This window comes from Haliotis asinina, chromosome 3 (genome assembly GCF_037392515.1).
Source record: "Haliotis asinina isolate JCU_RB_2024 chromosome 3, JCU_Hal_asi_v2, whole genome shotgun sequence".
In the NCBI taxonomy this organism is placed as follows: Eukaryota; Metazoa; Mollusca; class Gastropoda; order Lepetellida; family Haliotidae; genus Haliotis; species Haliotis asinina.
The window spans coordinates 79,846,376-79,871,699 of record NC_090282.1 but is presented as its reverse complement, the minus strand read 5'-3'; the positions used below and the strand labels follow the sequence as shown (position 1 = coordinate 79,871,699).

The following is a 25,324-nucleotide window of genomic DNA, read 5'->3' as shown; positions in this document are numbered from 1 at the left end:
GGAATGGCGAGGCTGTGCACAGCACGAGGAGGTGTTGGCACGAGAGACTCAACAGTAACATATGGACATAATGACGTCCCGGCTTCTTCTCTCGGGATCGAGACAGTTGCTGACGGTTAGCAGTAAATGGTATTATATCACTACAGGGATATTATCTTTCAATTACTAGATGCTAGGGTGGATGCGATCACTCAGATGTGCCAGCTCTGAATCATTGAGACGGGAAGTACAATGTAACTCTGTAGTGTTATGAACACATATGTCTGTGACAGGAGACTTGAAATATAATTAGGTATAAATAATAAAAATATATAGTTCTGGTTTAGATTTGTCCGAACCTAGCGTATAGGATAAAAGCTATTTACATCACATTTTCGACCATGTGCCAGAATGGGCTCCTCTGAGAATTGAAAACGTTTCAATGAAATGAACGTTTTATCCACTAGGCAGTATCACATCCTTCGCGGTAAAAATGTACACTTTAAAAATACAGGTACATTTCCGAAGTGTAAGTTATAATGTGGGGAGTGAATGAATGGATTGGTATTCACGAACTATCTCCATATAGCATCAAAGAGGCAGTGGTAGAAGGAACTCTCGTGTCTTCCGTCGATCACCAATAATTCCTCTCGGATCACGAGAGTATTGACAAACACAATTCTTAACGTTCCTTATTTGGAGAATGAAAATGAATGTTGCCTAAACTACATAATCGAAACGTGAAGTGCTCGATTCCATTTCCTTAGCGGGAAAAAATGGGAATAGCATCAGCTACAATTTCCTTTAACCCTGTCCAAATATATACAGTCAAAATATTACAAAAGATGTGGGAAATTACGAATTGCACGTTTGAAGAACCTCAAAAATGGTTTGAGAGAAAAGTGCAATCTCCATATTGACATTCTATCTTTGGAATGATTTCCTGCACCATTCCTTGACGAGAAGTATGAAAAAGACTCCACAGTCATCTACACCAGCAATTGGCAGACAACAGCTAATCTTTCACTCGCTCACAATCAACAGAACCTCAAACTAATTTCCTGCATTTCTGGAACATATTCTTCCCGGACATCGATTGGAAAGGGAAAAAAAGTGTCAAACATAATTTTGGGCAGGAGAGGTCCGAGTTTCTTCAGAGGCTGTGAGGTAATTAGGCACATGCCTCAGGACTGTAAGTGGTTGTTAAGACAGTAGCCAGCACACAGGGAACACAAAGGGCCAGTCAGTGTAAAATGCCTTTTGTGCTTTGTCGGCTACATATGCATTGCAGGTTGCACTGAACAACATTAGAGAAATACTGTCTGAAACAAGTATGTCGGTTTCATGTAAGAAAGAATTCGGAAACTTTCATACTTTTTATTGTATATTTCCTGTTTTAAACATTTCTAATATTCAGTTGCCATGTTTGGTCTATTCGTGTTGATTTGAACACGTAGGTTTTCATTATCGAATACAACATACCTTTCTATAATCATCACACATCTCTACTTCAAGGAGAGTCTACGGCTCGACCATGGAGCGATGTAACCAGTGGTACTGCTATGCATCAACTGGTATATATACACCCCTTTGATACGTATAATGGTATTGGTAGCACACACGAATATGCAAGTTGCAGAGAATGAACTTCTCCTGCTGAAAAACAAAATAGACGCTGTTTGACAGATACGCATTCCAAAGGGGCTTCTTATTGTTGGTGTGAAGGATTGTGGGAGGAATCCCATGATACCGCCGGATACACTGATGACACCCACAGGGACTGAAACTGGTAGCATTAGTGATCGTCGCACGAAGATGAGCGGTTATGGGACCGACGTGGGCCTACACGGGCAATACCGGCGACATATAGAGGTGTCCGGTGTGAAAGACGTAGGAAGACAGACAGCTGGGAGGTGGCCTGCACTGAGTTAACTGTACACGGCATTAACACTCAACTGCTACATACAGCTTCAGATGAAAACAAGATTTAGGACTGGACAAAATTGGACTACTAATTATACTGATATCAAATTCCGATGCATAGACAATTTCGGGATTACTGACTACCCGGGGTGTAGATTCATCCAAAGTCTACATTTTGACATTTTAATAATCGAAAGAAAAACGAATGTACATTTAATTGAACTTTCACCTCATCGGTGGAAGGTAGTTCTATGATTGTCATAGGTGTAGCAATTCCATTTTCTGAAATTAATGGTTTATCTCTGTTACACTTGTCTTCATCATATATCATGGGGATTACCTTTTATAAGGAATTATTAACTATAAATATTAAGAACTAAATGTTACATTGTCAGTGTACCTCATAACTAGAAATAGTTTACTATCAAATTCACTGCGTGTCTGGTATATAATTTAGAATAAGAGTATTTGCAGGAAACAACTTTAAATCGCCCCTTGTTCACTTTAGGGCTCACGAACATGAAAAATACGAATAAACTAAATCAAAGTTTAAGTGAGTGCAGTTAGTACAATGGATTACTTGCGTTCACCTCTGATAACGAGTTTTGGTGAAAAGATGCTTTTGCTCATTAAAAGTACGCTGTTTCTTATTGGTGGGTCGATGTAAATAGAGAGACAGACAGACGCAGCAGCCCCGAAATCTCCACCTGTCCATGGATTGTGTTCTTAAATTAGCAGTTACCGCTTGGGCTAATAGGGGAACCTTTTACCTCAATGGCCCGAAGAAGGCCTGCATTAGATACTAATCGATCCATAGTACTGAGTGCTCCGACATTTGTCAGTAATGTTCCCACGTGTATGCATGACTCGTGCATGTGCCTGGTGTGCCTGCCATTGATTTGCCCACAGCATCGGAACATGAAGTAAGAAAGAAGCGTATGAAATCTCTGCTAAGAACAGTGTCGACCGATCGATTCTCACTGTGCCATCCGCATGTTTTCAGAATTAGACCACTATTATACCAGGTGTTCAAACGTGGCGAGCGCATCTTGCCCTACCGGTCGCAAGCATTACAAACACATGAAAAGGGCAAAAGATTGTTCAACGCGTGCGAAAAGAAACAAACTAAACACAACAAAACCCCGAATGCATGAAGGAAATTACAAGTCAAAACAGGGAATTGGATCGGCATCATGCTTTGTTGCTGATACATCAAATTTTGCTTCAACCGTAATGCAGTTCAATAAAACATTTAAAACACTGTACGAGCAATATCATTGTGCACAAGCATGTTCTTTTGCAAGTATAGTTTCAATGTCTCATATTGTCTTCCTCAAAAAGAATAACATTGATACAACTAAAACATCAACGGCTTAATTGGTATCGTATTGAAGATTTACAGCAAAGATCACCTTCTAGCCCACCTCCGGTCTTAAGCGGAAGTTTCCGGGTATTGTTGGTCCTTACGGAAATTAGGAAACCTGAATCTGTCTCCCGGAACAATATTTCATTTCCTCTATTGGAATCGGTCAAGAAGCAGGTACAGTTATCTTGTCTGCAAACAGACAGTATCATGTGCATGGTGCAGGCCAAATTCTCTGATTTAACGCTTCAGGTCATGTTTGATTTCCTCCTAAATCCACTGGCGTGTTCCTTCTTGCTAATAGGCTATGAGTTCAAGGATCATGACATATGATAATGGGAGCAAAGAACGCAATGTAATTGATGTTATTAATACCTCATGATCAGTTATTGGAAATGAGGTCATTATTGGTTTTATGAAGAATGGAGCCTCTTTAGTCCATATCCCTAGCAAAATATTTGAAAGCATTCTCACAGGGTAGAGTAAACAACGTTCCACTAAATATACAAATGTGATCCATCCGAATATCTCTTGTTTACAAATGATCATATTCAAAACATTCTACGTAATTGGCCCATGTTAGCAAAGCATTCGATCACGAACAATCGTAATCGATATCACACAAAGCTTATCGATCACAAATAGCATGTGTAGAAACATGTTCTAAAATAATGTATTGCAAATAGAAACGCTTGTCCACGCTATTGTGCATGGATATGTAAAGCATTTTATTATCCTTCTTTCAATCCCGTCCACAACAAAGGCCCATCCTGCCATACAAATCTATTCTTATCGTGATGTTTGCCTCTTTGCTTGCAGGCTTGCGAGAGCCTAATCATGACAATGATACGTAGTTTTATAACTATATTAACATGGCTTTTATCTCGTCTACAATTTACGAAACATGCATTTTATGTAATAATATCTGTGAACAGCGGTTGATCAGTGGTTGATCAGCTTGATAAATGACTAGTATAAACTAGTACCATTCCCACATAGGTATTTTATGGAACTGTTGATTACTTTAACATTACATACAGAATTCTAGGCGATCGCATGTAGTTGCAGTAGCTCAGCGGGATCGGTTTTAGCTTCATGTGCTCAATGAAAACGTACAAGCAAAATTTGACTGTTTATAAAGTATTTCATGCATATTTGTTGAACATGTTGCTGTTAAAATAACTATTTACACCCATGAGAGTATACATCCCAGGTGTAACGTGTAATCGATATGTATGATGTTTAAAGCTCCTCTAATGCACAAAATAATCTAAATTTGGTTTTACGGTTATCGCAATCTGTCTTAATTATCGTAGGCACAGTTCACAGAAAATGAATGCACAACAGCTGCATAGGTGCATCCCCTGGATGTCAAGAATTCCACTTGCCTTGAATTTCCGATTCTACCCAACTGTGAATGGCGGTTTTGGGGCATTACATTTGACCTTTCCTGACACCCAGTGCTATAAGTTCATGACATATCAACTTACATCATATAAATTTTATTCATCGTGACGACAGTCACTATATGAAAGGCCTGTTGCAAATTTATGTTCACACAAGCTGTAAATCAGAGGACCAATCACAACTAGCCCACTGGGCGACACAACGCACAGGGTGACTCCGACTGTTGACTAGCGTCATCAAACAGCACTAGAGATGGAATATGATCACAGTAATCCAATCAAATCAAGCATAACACGTTAACCTAGTTGTCTCTCGTAGATGATTGATGATACCAATGATGGCGTTTACAATCACATCCATGACCTCCCGTGCAGGCAACCTAAGGGCAGAATACTCGTGCTGGCAGTCATTATTGTTCCTGTTGAAACTCAAGGGTGCTATGGTGCAAAATGGGACAGCGATGTCGTTGCTTTTAGAGTGATGGTTATGGTCAAATATAGGTCAGACCTGTGTCAGCGAGATATACCTTTTTACGTTTCTCTCGAAAAGAGTGACATGGCACCTTTAAATGATGAAAATAAATATTGTTTAATATATACAATGTTGAACTTTACCAACAAAATATGACATAAGCAATAATTTTGTCCTTGCAGACTGCTGTTTCTTGACTAACATATAACCTCCTTGACAACTGTGACATGCTGAATAAAATCTATATGTTTAAAATCTATATGTCCTAAGATCACTGATAACAATGAAGAAAAAAATCAAAATCTATTCTGTTGAGCATGAAAGGCAAAATAGCAATGGAAATGAACATGAATGAAAGTGAAAATCGGAGCTGAGACACTAGGTGACACCGGTTCGGGAAATGTTGCCATTGACAAAATCTTAAATACAGCAAAATCGCTGCAGACAACAGAAAAACTGAGCAAATATTGATTTTCATCTCAGTTTTACATGCATTGTAACATTCTGTGAGGTAAAGGTGCGTAGCCCACGATGTGCATGTGTTAGTGCAAGATATTTGTCAAAGTCTACCGCACACATCTGTATGACGGCAATGGTGAAACGTGGCTGGTTCGTCAAATATAGACAGAAGACTCGCAGTAAACGGAAATAACCTCAGCCTTGAAGTTCGGGCGTAATAGTTACAATTCGACACCACTTGGCACCAACGCACACCTTTCAAACGATAAAGTACCTTTAGAGATGAACACAATTTCCAAGACATCGTACAAGAACTCACATGCGTAATTGTTGTAGGAGAAAGTGACAGGTGCTAAATGAGGGTGCCAGTCTTAACGTACGTCTGAAACTTTGCGCCAAGAACACCTGACTCGGCATCTTGACGATGCTGAAGATATCTGTCAGTTCATGGCACTTGTCCAATACCATGACAAGCCAAGTCATAGATGTGTCATTCCGATACTTTGGACATTGCGTTTCTCCCTCATGTTGTCACGCTGAACATACGGTTGGCCGCTATTGGGACCATGGCTGTTTATTATGACTTATTTATGAAATTCTTTTGTTTTAACAGAAAAGCACTAGTCATGGAAGTGAGTCTTCAAAGCAGCTCTCTAGAGCATCCTCTACAACAAGCGAGGTAGCCTATCTGTTGCATACCCCAGGCACATTCTCACAGGTTCAATGTCTGACTTACTACGTGAAAGTACCTGTTCGGGCACTTTCGTCTCTATTATGTTTGATAAGGAATTGCCTTTTAACAATGCTCTGACAATCCCTAGTTTCAACGAACGGGGTAAGCAGTCATTGAACTCTTGATTGCGTGCCTCGTGGGTACTGAGATGTGCATGGTTTTTGCAGACATGGTGGTTCAGAGATATCCCGTTTGGTGAATGTCATGTTCATGTCAACACTGCATGCAGGCACTCGTGTGATGGCGTCATGTGACACTGTGATGACGCGGGAATACTATGTCATAAAGTAAAGTATATCAGGAAACCTGCATGGTTCATCAGGATAGTGCATGTGTAGTGTATGACGGTACCTCATGTATCAGTGTACTAAATATATAGTGTGTACTGCATGTATTGTTTAATCTGGTTATCTCCTACATAGTACTTGAGGGTATTACATATATAAAGGCCAATTGTAGTGCCGCGACGTGTATAGTGCCTGGGGGTACCCACTCGCACTAGAATCAATGCACTACATACACTCTGCAAAGAAAAGTCCACCCGAAAGCCGAAAAAGTATGCGGCTGCAACGTCAGTGCTGTCAAGCACAGTGAGTGAGTATCCCGACGGTTTGTGCTTCTCCGTTCCGACGGAAGACGTCGTGTTTGCAGACGTCGTGGGGAATGGTATGCTCGAAACGGTATACATATATATTGCAGGTGTAGTAGCCTGGTTGCAGGGATAGTGTACCAGGCTACTACATATATAGTACCTCAGGGGTCTACGTATATAGTGTACCAGGCTACTGCAGGGATAGTGTACCAGGCTACTACATATATAGTGCCCCAGGGTTCTATATATATATAGTGCCTCAGGGTTCAGCGTATTTAGTGTATCAGGCTAAAACATATATAGTGCCTCAGGGTTCTACGTATATAGTGTATCAGGCTGCTACATACACAGTGTATCAGGCTACTGCAGGGATAGTGTGCCAGGCTCATATGTATATAATGTATCAATGCACTGCACACATAGTGTATCAGGCTTCTACATATATAATGTATCAGAGTTTGATATATATCAGGCTACTACATATGTAGTGTATCAGGGTATAGCAGGGATAGTGTGCCAGGCTTCTACATATATGAGTACCAGGCTACTACATATATTGTGTACAGGGCATTGAACGGTCAGTGTATCAGTGTAGTACATATATAGTGTATAGGGCATTACGCGGTCAGTGTATCAGTATACTACACATATAGTGTATAGGGCATTACACGGTCAGTGTATCAGTGTACTAATATAGTGTACAGGGCATTAAGGTGTTGGGCAATACACGGTCATTGTATCAGTGTACTACACATATAGCATATAGGGCATGACACGGTCAGTGTATCAGTGTACTACATATATAGTGTGTAAAGCATTACACGGTCAGTGTATCAGTGCACTACATAAATGTATTTCCATGCATGTAATGACAAACAATGACTACATTTTACACAACTATTCTTGAATGAGATTATCAGGCTTCAAGTGTCAGAGTAGAGATATATGGATGCAACGGTCATAAATGGAATCATGTATAGGTTACGTCGATTGTCCGTGTAGTCTTGTGCTTTCAATTCTGGCACGCACGTGTGAATGCTTGTGTGTGTGAAACAAGGCAGCTGGGTTAAGGTTAGCCATTAAGGTGAGATTATTAACATCTTGTGTGGAATGAAGAATCCATAGTTCAGGCGTGCTACACTCTCAAACCATCCCATGGTTCCTTACGTAAATCATGCATCAGTACCTGATAAACAAACTGACTCGATTTACCTGGAAACATCTCCTGTGTCTGCTGTACTGCTCCAGGTGCAATAGTCAGTTTTAAGAACCAATGAGTTTTGGTAAACACGAACATATAGATATATGCAATAGAACTGATATTAATCGATTTCCTTTGCATCGTTATTTTCGGAATAAATCTCAATTTTAGATATTAAAAAATGCAAGAGTATATCACATCTAACAGACTTTGGCAATATGTCTTTCTGTGCTGCAGTTGACTAAACCGAAGTTCTGTACCTTTGTGGTCTTTGAATGGCTATCTGTATTGCTTCTAGAAGTCGGCCTGCGATGGGTGAGAGGATCAGTTAATGCTAGGTCTGAGTTTAGATCTGTAGCAGTTTCAGGTTGAAGACTCAAAAGACCAATGAGTTAGATTTAACGAAGATTTTAACAATACAGCATTTATAACAACTATCTTGAGTTATCTTGATGTTGAATTATATGACACACTTTAAGCGTACTAGGTATCACACCTCACTATAGGAACACCGAATATGGTAAATCAATACAAACTAGAGGTATTACGGTATTGCCGCACGTTTAGGGAGAATACAGCGTCATTAACACGACTCGTCATAACTGATTAGGTCAACAATGATTTACCCATGACGTAACATATATAATATAAAAAAACGAAAACGAAAAACCATGCCTGTAATTTATGTTATCAAAAAACATATTTGTTTTCATTTAAGGCCGTATGCCGTAAAGTAGTATTGCGATCTTTGACAATGCGAGAAGATGACAGAATGCATCCTGACAACTGAAGTACAATATATCACAAGCATTGCTTGTATATCCATACTTCCGTCACATGTTACACGGAATATAACGACCTTTTGTTGAGAAAGTATTCTAGTGTGGATCGCCGACGGTAATCATCCACAGCTGTTGCAATAACGTTGTGTCTTTACATCGAGCCCTGCTCTACTTACACGTTTACTTATACTTATGTGTGTGTGTACTTCCAATAATGTCAATGTAAACTCACTGTGGACTGTGGTGTTGATTTCCAGTAGCCGTGTTGGTCAGTTGTCCATTGTGTTGTGCTGCATGTGTAATGACCACGGAATGTTTTTACATTCATGGTTCTGATGGGTTTAAAGAACGTTGCATGATCAATAGGATTTACGTTTGCACAATAACTGCGAATATTGCATGGTTTTGAATATGTTGTTTGAAAGGTATATTTGGTCTGTGACTTTTTCACCATTACAATTACCGCTACCACATCCATCACTGCAACATTTACAAGTACTGATATTAACAATAATACAGAAGAGTGCAGTTTAGGAGAGTTTACATATGCTCCGAAATATTCTTGGTGGTTTCGACGAGGCATTCCTGGTAGAAGTCTCGTTCGTTTTTCAAGTTGTGTGTAAAGGTGGTACCAAGGGCCCTGAGCTGATGTTAAGCTTAAATGTACGTTGCCTAATTGTGCTAGTAAAACCAGAACCATCTTTCCTGCATTCAAACATTATTTATCATTTTCAGACACCTAAATATGAGGAAGAGATTGTCCTTGCAGATGACCAAAGGGCTGGTAAGTTCCAAACACTGCATGCACAACTGATCTAATGGTTGTACAATGTTAATACAGACTTCTTATAACATGTATTGTATGTGAGTGTGATGTGCCTGATATCATGATTGTCATTTGGGTTTGAGTCAAGGCATCTAAAACATGGAGTGGCCTGATCGTTGCATTAATCTACACAATACTGCAGTGTTATATATACATACACAGGTTTGCAGGAAAATGTACAGGAAATGTACAGGAAATGCTTAAAACATGATAAAGATTGATTACCGTTCAGTTGAACACAAACAGACATGCTTACATGCCTTCCCTGTTGTCAAAGTGTATTTGGTTATCGTTTCAGAACTGAGAGAAGCCTTCGGGCTGTTTGAGAAGGCAGGGAAAGGCAGAATTAACGTCCGTGATCTCGGGGCTCTGTTGAGGTCACTGGGAATGAACCCATCAGAACGAGACCTGGAGGAGGCTAGGCACGAACTGGAAATCAGCGGGACCTTCTCCAGAGGTAAAGTCACAGAAATGACAATTTACTCAAGAGTAGCCAAACACAAGAATGGACAAATATCTGTAAACTACATGTCCACACATATATGCGTGTTCTGGGGTTGGTTAGAACTGGGGATAAAACAGAGGTGATGTAGCAAAGATAATCTACACTAAAACAAGCTTTATACTTGCAGAAATTTTACTTTGCAAAAATCTAAAATGTCACTCAAGGAGATGGATAATTTATACGAAATACACCATTTAGACATTATCTACTCGGTGAAATGTATGAACTTTACATTACATGTATCCAGGAGTATTTTGTAGATTGTGTCAGTTATTCTCGTAGTTCGACGTCAGTGGTCAGGATAAGATTTAGTTACAATAGTAGCGTAATCATCTACTGACCTGGCATTCCATCGTCATTCACTTGCAAGAAATCGAGGTCAATAGACCTCGGGCTTTATCTGTGAGCTATGTAAATGGAGGTAAGGAGTAATTCAAACGATGTTCTTCAACATAGGTTGCGGAGATTTGCAGACAAAATACTGTCATATTGCATAATCTTCAATAATAAACCTCAGACACTTTAGATAAACTCTCTCTCTCTTCTCTCTCTCTCACTCACTCACACACACATTAAATTACCTCGTTTGTTCGATTAGAGGCTTGGTGTCATTTGTTAAATCCAGCTAGGAATTACGATGTTCCGCAGATTCCCTGAATTCGTACCTGTACACGTGGGGGGTAAATGTGTTCTAAAGGTTCAAGAAAATGGCGTAAGGTTTTGACATTAAAACAAAGCCGTACGTGAATGTCAATCAGCAGTCCATCATTTGAGCTAAGTAGTAATCATCATAAAGCGTGTATTTGTGCAGCGAACGACATTTTGTTGCTTGATCACAGTCAGAAGGACGTACAGTCATCGTGTTTGGATTTTTTTTATCCTCTTCAGATTTATGTTTGCAATTTTCTTGATGAGCTCGAATGTATTTCATGGTCTATTTTGATAAACTTCGCGTGTAGAGGCTATACTTTCTTTGTAACGGTGGTACCAACGTCTTGTCTTCTTCATTCAGCTGCCGATCGTCAATCACTCCTCAATTTCCTTGGATTTCCTTTTTGATTACCTTAGTCTCTGATTTGTCTGCACATTGTCCCGGAAGTGTCCCCTTTGTTCTTGTCTTTCTGCCCCATTACTCTGAAGATTACAAAACCGAACTGCTTCATAGCATCTACCATAGTTTCATAGTAAATCTTCCTCTGACACTGTCTGATTAGTCTGCACACAAGTAAACCCTTTTATCCTTCCCCTAAAACACCCTCCTAGCTTGAACATTCTTTTAGAATCCCGGTGATTCTTCATTGCACGTTCTTTAGCCCGTCTTTTTCAATTTGTCCCAGATGGGACCTACTTTTGTTATAGCCGGCATGTCTGCTTGATTTCGCTGTGGTCTGCACTCTTTGTCTTTGTCATCATTGTAATGACCTGCTTCCCGGTATAGTCTGTGTTTTTCTCCTCAATTTCCCCGACATACCCCCAAGCGTACACATTGTGTCTTCCTCCTCAGTTTCTTTCTACTCTTCCATAAGGCATACACGCCTCCCGGAATGCACACTGCGTCTTCCCCCTTAGTGTCTTTCTAGTCTTCCCTAAGGCATACACGCCACCCGGAATACACACTGCGTCTTCCTCCTTAGTGTCTTTCTAGTCTTCCCTAAGGCATACACGCCTCCCGGAATACACACTGCGTCTTCCTCCTTAGTGTCTTTCTGGTCTTCCCTAAGGTATACACGTCTCCCGGAATACACACTGCGTCTTCCTCCTTAGTGTCTTTCTAGTCTTCTCCAAGGCATACACGCCACCCGGAATACACACTGCTTCTTCCTCCTTAGTGTCTTTCTAGTCTTCCCTAAGGCATACACGCCACCCGGAATACACACTGCGTCTTCCTCCTTAGTGTCTTTCTAGTCTTCTCCAAGGCATACACGCCACCCGGAATACACACTGCTTCTTCCTCCTTAGTGTCTTTCTAGTCTTCCCTAAGGCATACACGCCACCCGGAATACACACTGCGTCTTCCTCCTTAGTGTCTTTCTAGTCTTCCCCAAGGCATACACGCCTCCCGGAATGCACACTGCGTCTTCCTCCTTAGTGTCTTTCTAGTCTTCCCTATGACATACACGCCTCCTGAAATGCACACTGCGTCTTCCTCCTTAGTGTCTTTCTAGTCTTCCCTAAGGCATACACGCCACCCAGAATGGACACTGCGTCTTCCTCCTTAGTGTCTTTCTGGTCTTCCCTAAGGCATACGCGCCTCCTGGAATGCACACTGCGTCTTCCTCCTTAGTGTCTTTCAAGTCTTCCCTAAGGCATACACGCCTCCTGGAATACACACTGCGTCTTCCCCCCTTAGTGCCTTTCTAGTCATCTCCAAGGCATACACGACTCTCGGAATACACACTGCGTCTTCCTCCTTAGTGTCTTTCTAGTCTTCTCCAAGGCATACACGCCTCCTGGAATACACACTGCGTCTTCCTCCTTAGTGTCTTTCTAGTCTTCTCCAAGGCACACATGCCTCCCGGAATACATACTGCGTCTTCCTCCTTAGTGTCTTTCTAGTCTTCCCTAAGGCATACACGCCTCCCGGAATGCACACTGCGTCTTCCCCCTTAGTGTCTTTCTAGTCTTCCCTAAGGCGTACACGCCTCCCGGAATGCACACTGCGTCTTCCTCCTTAGTGTCTTTCTAGTCTTCCCTAAGGCATACACGCCTCCCGGAATGCACACTGCGTCTTCCTCCATAGTTTCTTGCTACTCTATCCTATAGTATACACACATCCTGGTATACACACTGTGTCTTCTTCATTAGTGTTTTTGTAGTGTTCCCTAAGGCATACACACCTCCTGGTATATATTACATACAGAATCTCTATTCTCTCCTGCTGTACCACCTGATATGCCTACAGTGTTGTCCACTAGTTTCCTCCTCGTTCCGATTTAATGCAAACCAACAGGTGTTCAGCATGTTGCATCCCTTGCGCGTGAACAAGCAAGGAATTATGTTTTTGTCGTAAATTACAACCACAGCTTTATTATGAGTGAGAGTCAATAAAATATGCAGAAATATCTGTCTACAGAGATTAATCGATCACACTGAAAATCCTAGGTGTGTTTATGTGTTAAGTGTCACTGGCATAAATGTTCTTACACATGATGTTTGCTGTCTGTCTCGCTGAATACTAGTATTAACATTCATACATTATCATCCAGTTCAGTTTTGTAGAAATATCGATGTATCTGGCCTTGATATTCGTCATTTGTTATATTAAACAGTAATGTATGTATGTATGTATGTATGTATGTATGTATGTATGTATGTATGTATGTATGTATGTATGTATGTATGTATGTATGTATGTATGTATGCTTGTGTAGGTTTTAGGATTAATGACCCTTCTAACAGGGCTTTTTAATAGATTCCCTTAAAATCAGAATCCAATTAATTCACCTTTGTTGACGTGATATAGGTAATACAGACTTAATTTCATGATTACAGAAATAGAAAGATTAAGCACACTGGAAGGTAGATTAGCGTTGAGATAGTCACGGCTTTAAGGTATATAAGACAATCCACTGACAGCAGTTAAACCCTATCTTAAGGGAATCGCGGGTCTATATATAGCACGTCAAGTGTTAGCTTTCAGTGAAAATGAACTCAGAGAGATTTATCGGGGAAACCGGGGGGCAGCAAGAAAAGCGCAGCTGTTTGTGGAAGAAAAATATAAAGCCTTCAACAGGCTTTGATGTTGCTGGACTTCCTGATATTTCTGGGACGTGTGTGTCTTCAGCCTGGCTCCGAAGCTTAATCAATTTTCCCGGGCTTTGTTAGGCTCATGACAAACTGCCATCATGGTTATTCTGAAGAGAGGACAAACTGCCTTTTATGTCGGTTCAAACAAACTAATTTGTTTTGATGAGAATGATATGCTTTAAAGTATCGTATTGACAATATGTTTTTTTCTAAATCACGGCTAAATAATGGGGAAAACTAGAACTGGATTCCACTTTATGTGATGGAACTTTAAAAATGCCTTTCTTGTTGATTCAAGTTTGAACCATTTAATTACCAATCTGAGAATAGTAAACCTGTCGGTGATACTCAGATGCAGTTTGTTTGCGACCCTTAGTGATTTTGGCTGTTTTCTGTGGCATTTCGAATGTTAGCTGTGACAGATATATGATGCTTCATGTCGTTCACTAACTGAACGTGTATCTGTAGACTGAATATTTTCTTCCTGCTCCAAATGTTCAGTGTCTGATCTTTTTATTTTTTCTGTCAGTTGTAGAGCACTGTCGTTTAGTGGGTTCGGCCTTTCGCCACTTTTAGTACTGATATTTCAAGAGAGTGAGTGAGTGTGTTTAGTTTTACGCCGCGCTCGGCAATATTCCAGTTGTAAGGTGGCGGTCTGTAAATAATCGCGTGTGACCAGACAATAAAGTGGTCAACAACCTGAGCATCGATCTGGACAATTGGGAACCGATGACATGTGTCAACCAAGACAACGAGTCTGACCACCCGATCCCGTTAGTCGCCTCTTACGACAAACATAGTCAACGTTTGTGACAAGCATGGGTTGCTGAAGACCTATTCTAACCCGGATCTTCACGGGTCAGTAATATTTCAGACGGAAGAGGGGAACGGCTTCACAATTTTTTCTCTGGCCCTAATATGTAGAGTAATGACTAATGCCCCAGTCCTTAAACCGGTTTTACATATTACATCATTAATTATTGAAACACCTTCAGACTGTTAGCAATCTATAGCCCATTTTCATATTGTATTGTCCTCTATCGATAAACTGTTTTAGGTATAATTACTAGTTTTACATTCTTTTCTGTGATATTATAGTTGTTTTACTGTCCTTTGACGACAAGTTTTTATAATACCCATATATACAAATTTCAGTGTTATGTTCTCGTCACGATATGGCTGAAATATTGCCGATGTGACGTTAAATATTTACTCACTCACTCACGAAGAGACGCAAAGTTCATGTGGCAAAGTTGCCATGCCAACACAACAGGGTGTGCTGCTTCCCACTTGTTTTCACTGCTATCACGTGACACTCATTCAGATGTGAAATTCATTTCATGCCGTACTTTATATTTTACAATTTTCTATTTCAGCACGAGGTACTGTGTCGTTTGCTGACGTGGAGCGCTATATTGCGAGGCGGGGTGGAGTGTTTTTAGGCTGTGATGAGGAAGAAGATATTCATGCAGCCTTTCAAGTATTGGATCGAAATGGAAATGGGCGGATTGATATTGACGAGTTCCGGCATTTTATGACCACGATGGGAGAGCGCATGACTCCCGAGGAAGTAGAGGAACTACTTTCGGTGGCGAAAAAGGATGGTGAGGCTTTCATTGAATACAAAGGTAGGTTGTTTTTGCACTGCGGATCCATTGTTGTTCTGTTGTTAATGATGCACACTTCACTTTCCATCTATATTACGGTTTTGTATAAATAATCCAATCTGGACAAGAGACTACACTGACGATGGCAATTAAAGCGCCGTGGTTCGAACGGGCTAACCTGAACACCAGTCAGATTAGTTCACCTCTCTCGACACGTATATGTCGCTGGGTGCTTACCCAGTGGTAGTGTCATTAGAGCATGCCGGTGCCACGCGGTATGAACATGGCATTGGGAGCAGTGCCCTTTTATCTTTGGAAATTATTCAGTTTAAATTTTTCTTGAAAGCTAATTCTTAATAATTCTTAAAACCTTTTTCTATAACATTTCAAACCAAGTTGAGGTCTTGGGTGTGGTTGCAAATTCATTTCTAGCCTTGTTTAAACCAATGCATTTTTGCACACTGTCAGATATTCCCACCATAACTAATGTTTCAAGGAATTCTTGCAGAATGAGTGAAGGTTAAACAAACAAGATGAAACAATAATATATAATTTTCAATGTCATGAATGATAAACGTGGTATACTGTCTCTCGCCCCTCAGTTTATCAAAATATTGATAAAAGCGTTCGCTCGTTACATCGACGCCCATTCTTCTATTCATCACATGGGTACAATGAGTGAAGACCATTTTCAGCCAAAATATTTCTGGCATATGGGTGAAAGCGGCGTAAAATCAAACTCACTCACCCATTCTCATGATGCATGGTTGATTTACAAGTAATGTTAATACTACTATAATCATGCAATATTCCTTGACTGTCCAGCCGATATCAAGTTAAGAAAATACGTAAACATTGAAATATCAGTATATCCCTAGCGAAAGGTCACGTGGCAGCCCTACTGTTTGATACCAGACTGCAAGAATGGATTTTAGAGAGACAGCAAGCCAGGCGTTTATAACAGTAATGTCAAAGGTTCGTTCCGTCTTTGCTCAATATAACTCAACTGATTATGAATTTAGCACGAAGTAATAATTCAGACTTTGCAATGCCAAGGGTTGCCTGGATCTATCGGACCTAAACCAAGCGTAAGATATAAATTCGATAATCGAAATATCATTTAACAGTAATATTAGTGTGGATATAGTTTAAGTCAGGGAGTGTCAGGCAGAAGTCCAGCTTCGTTGACGCTAATGCATTTTGAGTCGACCACTGTCAGCATTGTATAATCTGCCTGTACAGGGAAAGTAGAATGTTGGGCATTCAAATTCAACTGCCTTCAAACATGATTCCTGGGAGCATTTCGCTACAAAAGGCACAGTCTTGTTCTGATCGTGTTTGTAAAGTAGGGTCGGTTGCTGATTTAACAACACCTGACATGGCTATACTGTATCTCTTATTTCTTAAGAAATTACTCTGCTTTGTTTGATAAAATTATTCAGACAAAATGTCACTGGGATTGTTGTGTCATAATCATAATGAGTGTATTTTCTGTGAGTAAAAGAACTGTTCTACGAAGAAGAGTTCTACGCGGTGTTTTGCCTGCCCTGTACAGAGGTGAACTCCAGAAATAGACTCACACATTACGTTGAGTCGAACCCTGCAAAACAAACGCTTCAGTGCAGTAAGCTGCCGTGGCGCCCTTAGGTATAATGTGTTGCCTGGGGCTTACGGCTCACACACTCGCAGAAAGTCCAGCATAAGTTTTGGTCAATTAAGAAACCACCATACATCCTGAAAGCCATTGAGTGAGTATTTTAGCAATATACAAGCAATAACACGGCAGGGAACACCGTGAACTGGCCTTCCACATTGTACCCGGGAATCGAACCTGGGACTTTGGAGAGCGAACGTTTTCTGATCACTTCGATTCGGTTTTCGTTGCCAGCAATAATTAGCTGACATACACAAATATGTCTTAAGCATCTTTGAACACAACGCGTTGATTAAACAACTTAACTCAAATGTGTCTGCAAACTAAACTCAAATGTATCTGCAAATCTAAGATCGTTCAAGAACTGAACCCTTGTGACAAAGGAAATGACCATTTGATGGTGGTTAAAAATAAGACAGTCAAGTTCTTTTTCGATGGTGCATTCTTTGACGCGGGCGTCACAACTGCATTGAACCTTCAGTTTACAGTGCTTGGTGTAACTGTTTTGCTATTAGTAATCATTTTTGTCAAGTCTTTGGTCAAATACAATTTTCAAGTAAAACTTCTTTCTTGTGACATTTCTGTTTCTGCATAGTTTTGGATGTCTTCGTGATTTAGAAACAATTAATTCAATCCTATATAAATGGGTGACTGACGACGGGCTGTTATAAATGTTATTAAACATTCTTTGTTGTCATTTTAAATGGCCAAACCATGCTGACCATTCCATTCCAATAAACATAAAATCGATCGTCCGGATAAATCGTCCATTCCAAAATTGCGACTGTATCATAACCGTACGTTTATGATCAAATACACCACTCTTGCACGGACCAAATAACGACGATACCAAGCACTTGGATACCAAACATAATATGTTTCGTGTTTTGGCGAAGTTGGTTTGGTGTATTTAGTGACGACTGTGGTTCACGGTAAGTGTGCTAGGTCAGTGTAATGCCAGGCCATTCCAACCATTGTCGGGTTTCAGTTACCAATAGATTCCTATGGCTACTGTCAGGTTTACCTTCATTATGGTGTCTCGCTCTCATTTACAGATATTGTGAGAGCCCTGCAGAGTGCTAACACGTGATATCACCCCCTACAAACCAGACTACTCACAGTCCGCACTTTTCACTCACCGAGTTAACTCCTTTGGCCCGGACCGGAAACTGCCTTTGAAACGGAAGTAGTTTGGGTGTAGTTGGTGCTCCCAGTCTCGAAGTAACGCAGGGACAGCGAGAGATGGGCGAGCCCAGAATGAGGATAACTTGGCGTGACATTTTCATCATTCCAGGGCACAATGTGGTACACCTACGTTTATTTCAAGACATTTGTATGAAGATTTCAAGCATTTTTCTTCCAAAGGAAGATTTGGCTTTGGTGTGATCACGATTTTTGCAATACATAATATTTCATATTTATCTATTTTTTCACTTTTAACCAAATTGTTAATGATACTGGGTATTTTATTTCTCCCCACCTGTGTTTCCTTTCACCATTTGGTACAGCGTCCTGTGGGACATTCCAGACATATCATGCACGATGTATAGAAGTGACCTTGTGTTTTATTGTTGTTCGAGCGGGCTCGAACCTTGTCAGTGGACAGATGTCCTCGATTTTTTACATTTTTTGACAGATGTATTCCATACATGTACACAGAACACACACGACTACCTGGACACATAGCGTTAAAATATCCCAAGTAAATCGAGTATATACAAGTATATATGTTACAGTCAGACTGCGAAATCTTGACATGACAGATTACACACTTAAATGATATACGCATATTACTGGATAATACTTTTTAGAAGAAGTAATAGTTTTCAAAATAGATTTATAAAAGATACTAATTATACATATTTAATGAAAACACTTTTTTTCTCAAAGTAACGTTAATAGAAATTAGATATAAGGTACCTCTAGGAATAGAATATTCCTTTATCTGTTAGTCGTCTAGAATCTGTTTTATCACCAACTTAGATATAGATCCACCTTGACATGTTTATCTTGATGTTCACTATCTGCACCCAGTCTGGTAAGGACAAGCCCTTGACCGTACAGACAGCCATTTTTATGCATTAAAGTGACCATTGACCACTCACTATAAGTGCTAAGGGAACTAACTACCATACACATTCTGGCACACTGCCGTACACTATTTCTTGAACTACTGTTAATCATATATGGCCAGATTTGCTGAAATGTGATAGGATCCGTTTGTTATAAATCAACAAGTTGATATTTTTGTAATGTAAGGCAGGAGTCAGTGAATACGTCTTCCACTCTACAGAAGTCAATAATACTATAACATAATGTCTATACTCGGGTCCTTCGATCGCAATACGTGCCTGTCTATACCACACAGACTGCATAGGAACAGTGAGTTACGGAAGCTTCTCAAAGCCAATAGCTTCAAAATAACATCGGTTTTGTGTACGGATGTACCAGAATAGTTTTTACAAACACGCAGCTGTGTAAATGATGAAACATTTAATGAGAAAGTTATTGCTTATATGTATGACTATTTCGTCGTTTTGATAGGCTTAAAATGGAAGCTTGTGAAAGCCAATAGCGTCCAAATTCTAAGTTATGGATTTGGTGTATGGCATGTACCAGAACAACGTCTTCGAACGTTGTGTAAAACGATGAGACATTTAATGAGAACGATATCGTTTATCATGACTATCTTGTCGTTGGGATCATCTTGGGGCCTCAAGTTGACATGATACTAATTTTTTGATGATGAGAATGACATTAGTTAGAACATGATGGAATTCAAATATGTCGCCATCACTTATTATTATATCATATATTCAAATAAATCTCAAATGTGTTTTGAAAGAGCAATTAGAGCCTCTTGCAGTACACTCTCAAACTGAGTTCATATTAAGATAAAAATAAATTAAGAAAACTATAGCTACATTGATATCACGTATTTCAGGGTACATTAACGTGGTATTATGAAAGAGTAGTGTGACCTCACTGGAAGGATTAAACTCAGTATGTAGGAAAGTGAGGGCCATGTTCTCCAACTGTGACTTGAGTTCTCTGTACAACTTTTCGAATCTTCAGATGTCTGGATCCAATAAAAAAACATTCCCAATACTACATATCCGAAAGGCTTCAGAATGCACGATATCTATGTACACATACTCTCTCAAGGCGGTACCCAATGATAGTGAATGTCCATCAACTATTTGTTGTGAGAGAACGTATATTCAGTTGCAGTGTTTGCTAAGATGAAGAGAAGTCATACAGCCAAGACTGGACACTGGTTCCATGCGATCAGGACAATGTTTAACGTTAGAAATCTTAGAAATTATCAGCGTCGATAGTACGTCATCGAATAGTACGTCATAAGGATCAAACAGTCGCGTTGCTTTATGAGAACTGTTATGACACTATTTGTGGAAATAGCTAGTAATTTGATAAAAGGCATACGCTATTTCTGTTCGTGCAGACACAACTCGCTGGCGGGTCTGTTCATGCCTATTTAGCATTGTTCAAAGTACTGTTGTGTGCAGCCTGATATCTTTGAACAACATCTGAGATGGAATTGGGATAAATGTACGTTCCCCCTCGGCTATATGAAGGGTATGTTTAAACATTCCATGACGAACTTGTTCTCTCACTTAATGCTTAGAATGTTTGCCTTTTCTCGTTATGATATGTCTGTAACATAACTGAAGAATGCAACACAGCGGTCTGGAGAGTCATATGTTTTGGAATTACTTCCGGTTGGAGGTAAATGTGCTTCATACAATCTGAAATCACCTTGTACCACCCATGTCAATCACGGGCATGCATCTGTTTGAGCAAGCACTGAGTATGCGGACATGATGCCGAGAGTTCCTTGTCATAGTCATGGCGAACTTCCACCACCTTCATATTGCATGCTAACGGCGGCTAGTGGATCTAAGGGTGATGTGTGTCTCACAGCTGGAAGAGGTCATTCGTAGCCAATGCAGGCTGTGATAAAAGAGGTCAGCCTTGATCCGAGCGTACATTACAGCGGTTATTGATATTTACACTTGCATCACTTGTTTATTTATATTATTATTCATTTTTCAATGTAAATAAATTATTTTCTTTGACTTTGTTCGTGATGTTGCTCGACCAGTGTAATGTATGGTGATCCGTATCCAATGTTTAAAAGGTGTTTGACAGTGTGCATGCATCGGTAGAGACCCGTGAAGGTCCGAGGTAGAATAGGCCTTCAGAAACCCATGTTTGCCGTAACGGCGACTATGCTTGTCGTAAGAGGCGACAAACGGGATCGGGGGGTCAGGCTTGGTTGACACATGTCATTCAGTTCCCAATTGCGCAGATCGATGCTCATGCTGTTGATCACTGGATTGTCTTGTCCAGACTCGATTATTTACAGACCGCCGATATATAGCTGGGATATTGCTGAGTGCGGCGTAAATCTAAACTGACTCACTATTCACATCGGTTGATCAACCTAGGGATTATAAAGCATGTACACACAGTGGCATGTACACGTGTATACAGAATGATAGATAAATATTGTACAGTGTCATATTTGATTGGTTGGATGGCTGTTGAATGCCGTACCTAATAATATTCTAGCTACATGGTCTGTAAATTATCGCGACAATCAAGTGATCAAGAGCATGAAAATCGATTTTCGCAACTGATGACATGTGTCAACCATGTCAGCGAGCGTGACCACTCGATCCCGTTAGTCGCCTCTTATGACAAGCATAGGTTACTGAAGACAAGTTCTACCCCGGAACTTTACGGGTATGCAAACTAAGAGATGAACAATATGCACACTATGAGTGAGTATAGGTTTACGACGCTTTTAGCAATATTTCAGCAACGTGCGTGGAACATCACAAATGGACTTCACACATTGTACCCATGTGGGGAATCGAACCCGAGCCTTCAGCATGGCAGGCAGACGCTGTAACCACTAGGCTACTCCGCCGTCGCATGAACACTATGGCAGTATATAGGAGCATATAGACAATGTACGATCTTGAACAGTGTACACACTCGTATATAACCTACCTACATAGCCATATGTATAATGTACATAGATACACCATGTATACATAAAAAAACCAAAAGTGTACAGACCGCATTTAGCAGTTTTCCATCAATATTGCTACGGATTGCCTCTAGACATGTCCAGAAGTGATTAGAATACAATGTATGAACGTAATGGGCGCCTATTAAACTGACCGACAAAAGAAAGTATAACAAAAGTTACCATTTAAAGAAATAGTTTTGTAGGTAAATTGTACACTGAAACATGTCGCCCCAAAGTAGCAATGTGATACATGCAGTGAAATTCACGTGCACGTCGTAAATAAACGTCGAAGTGGTCAAATGCATAAACCATGATTTTAGGCCTCTGGGAGAGTTTCACATGCGCTAAAGGTATAAAAGTTGGTGTGCGGACAGGTTACTCATGCAGTTTGCAAAAGATCACCACAGATATGCAATGACTATTAGCAGCTGAATGTGAGAGGGTCATAAGTATCGACACTTATCGAGAGGGTCGACACACGCCAGTCTTGCCAGACACCGGACAGACCAAACAATGGGAGACAGAAAGTAACAACACTAGCTGAAGACCGGCATTTGAGGACGTTACACGTGAGAAACCGTTTCCTCACGGTAACGTCATCAACGTCGACTTTTTCTGACAGCAGAACTTGCAGAAACCCTCCGGACAAATGGCGTCCCTTACCATGTGACCTTGTTCAAGTCTGATGCCTTCTGGTAGATGGATGCTGCGTGCCTATATTGATGCAAGGGGTGGACATACAGGATACCAAAGTGATGGTCGTGAACATGTGTTGTGTGCAGCTCAGTAGCTGCCTATCCTCAATGTGTTTGAAACTGTGTTTCAGTGAACTTGCGCATGTTATTTTTTGTGGCATGAGTTTGATTCTTGGCGCAGGTCAAGTAAAGATGTTAGCACCACTATATTATGCTTTGTGTCTAGGTAATCTGGGGAAATGATAAAGACTTGTTGTGTATACTTTCTTTTGTCGGTCAGTGTATACACACGTGATAAATATTGAATGCATACATGAGAAACTGAACATGTACCAGAATAATCCACACAATGTACATTCGTGGAGCAGTTAGCAAAAACACATTAACAATAATTTGCTTTACGTAAATACCATAAATGTTTGCTAATTCAAATCACAAACATTTCAAACATAACAAAAGAACCGAAAACATTTCCTAAAGCAAAAAAGAAAAAGAATCAATCAATTAATGAACACACATAGGTATGTTGAGAATAAAGTGGCGTGTGCTGCTTCAGTCATTTCAGTGCAAACACCAGATTGCGCACAATTAGTCCCCATATACCTACGGCACTATAAGGTAGGCATTCCCCTGTGTTTGTGTCAACGGCGAACGTTCACAATTATTATCGGAATCTCAGAATCAATTAAAATGAAAGCCGAAGTAATTTGTCATTAAATGGTTTTCATGCATACATACACCTGAAGCAGAGTTAATGTCTGTTATTTCCCTGGCAACAAACTAACAAAAAGTATGCAAAGAAGACGATACATTGAGTGATTATATATCGGATACATCATGATCTTTCTCCTCTGTGCCCTGCCAGCAAGGAACGGCCGTGAGCTTGGATGTCTTCATCGGACTGAAATCAGACCCAGTGCATACAAAACAACAATGACGGCACCATCATGGCGGTCATTTTGTCGAACAAACGCTGTTATAAAGCGGTTAACATTTATTCCTGAATCAATTCTATTTCTTCACACCTGTCCAATGAATTTAGTAGCGAGCATATGATGTTTAAATTTACATCGATTTGTAGAAATATTTTTGATAGTCATGTAATTCTGGTGGGCAGCCATGCTGTGGTACGTGTGAAATATATTAGACAGTGAATACTTACCTTGACATCATGTAGAGGGAATACGCACCACACAGAGAGATGTGGAACTGATACTTGACCAGAGCTAAATACTCCAGACCTTCTCACCGGAACTACTGGACGAGATACGGAACCATATTGCCCTCTCAGACAGGTGTTACTGGACTTGGTACTACAGTGGAAATGTAGAAGACAGGGATCACTTTGGTATTTTGATGTCAAGATGCATATTAGAAAGTGAATGACCACATTTCTGCAAGTATAGAATGTTTCAACACACATGATCGCAGCAAATTGTGATGATACAACTTGAAGTGACGATGTCGCCAAGAGACCATACTGAATCCGTGTATATCAGCATTGCAATGAACAGACTGGATGTATAAGTGCACTTCTGTCAGTGATATGACCTCCATTTGTACCTGAGTTACATGGATTCACACAGTGGTTTCAAGATAGTGGAAGCATTTGTTTTGTAACATCCATGGCTGTTTCGTCAAGGTCGATGTCAGTGCAATATGTCGTCATCATGATGAACCCACCAGGACGTGCACTAGAATGGTGATCATTGATTATAAGACACAACATACACATACATTACACCATCTACACTCACTACATCAGTACAACACTACCTACCCAACCTATATCCTTACTAGAACACAAACGTCCACACACCCCGCATTTAAATACGTACAAACAATAAAACCTATAGGCACATATGCATACTGTGGTATGAATACAATCTACACCAAATACACATACAATGGTATAAGACAATCCGCACTGGCTGCATATACAGTGGCATAAGACAATCCAAACTGACTGCATATACTGTGGCATAAGACAATCCACACTGATTGCATATACTGTGGATAACACATTTCTACAATGACTACATATACTGCACTATAAGATAATCCACACTGACTACATATACTATGGTATAAGACAATCCACACTGACTGCATATACTATGGTATAAGGCATTCCACAGTGACTGTATATACTGTGGTATAAGACAATCCACATTGACTGCATATAGTGTGGTAAAAGACAACCCACAGTGACTGCATATACTGTGGTATAAGACAATCCATACTGATTGCATATACTGTGGATAAGACATTCCACACTGAGCACATATACTGTGGTATAAGGCATTCCACACTGACTACAT

The 25,324-nt window shown here is 40.2% G+C and overlaps 1 protein-coding gene across 2 annotated transcripts in view; it reads left to right on the top strand.

The window, feature by feature from the left end:
• Positions 1-21,346, top strand: part of LOC137278545 (calmodulin-like) — a 40,783-nt gene extending 19,437 nt beyond the window's left edge. The window contains exons 2-5 of one of the 2 annotated variants that reach the window (XM_067810976.1): positions 9,646-9,694; positions 10,035-10,193; positions 15,365-15,616; positions 18,305-21,346. In XM_067810976.1, coding sequence (XP_067667077.1) covers positions 9,646-9,694; positions 10,035-10,193; positions 15,365-15,616; positions 18,305-18,339 — 495 coding nt within the window. In that variant the 3' untranslated portion in view covers positions 18,340-21,346. The remainder of the gene's footprint in view (positions 1-9,645; positions 9,695-10,034; positions 10,194-15,364; positions 15,617-18,304) is intronic. The other variant, XM_067810977.1, reaches the window with a different exon arrangement.
• The last annotated feature ends 3,978 nt before the right edge of the window (positions 21,347-25,324 follow it).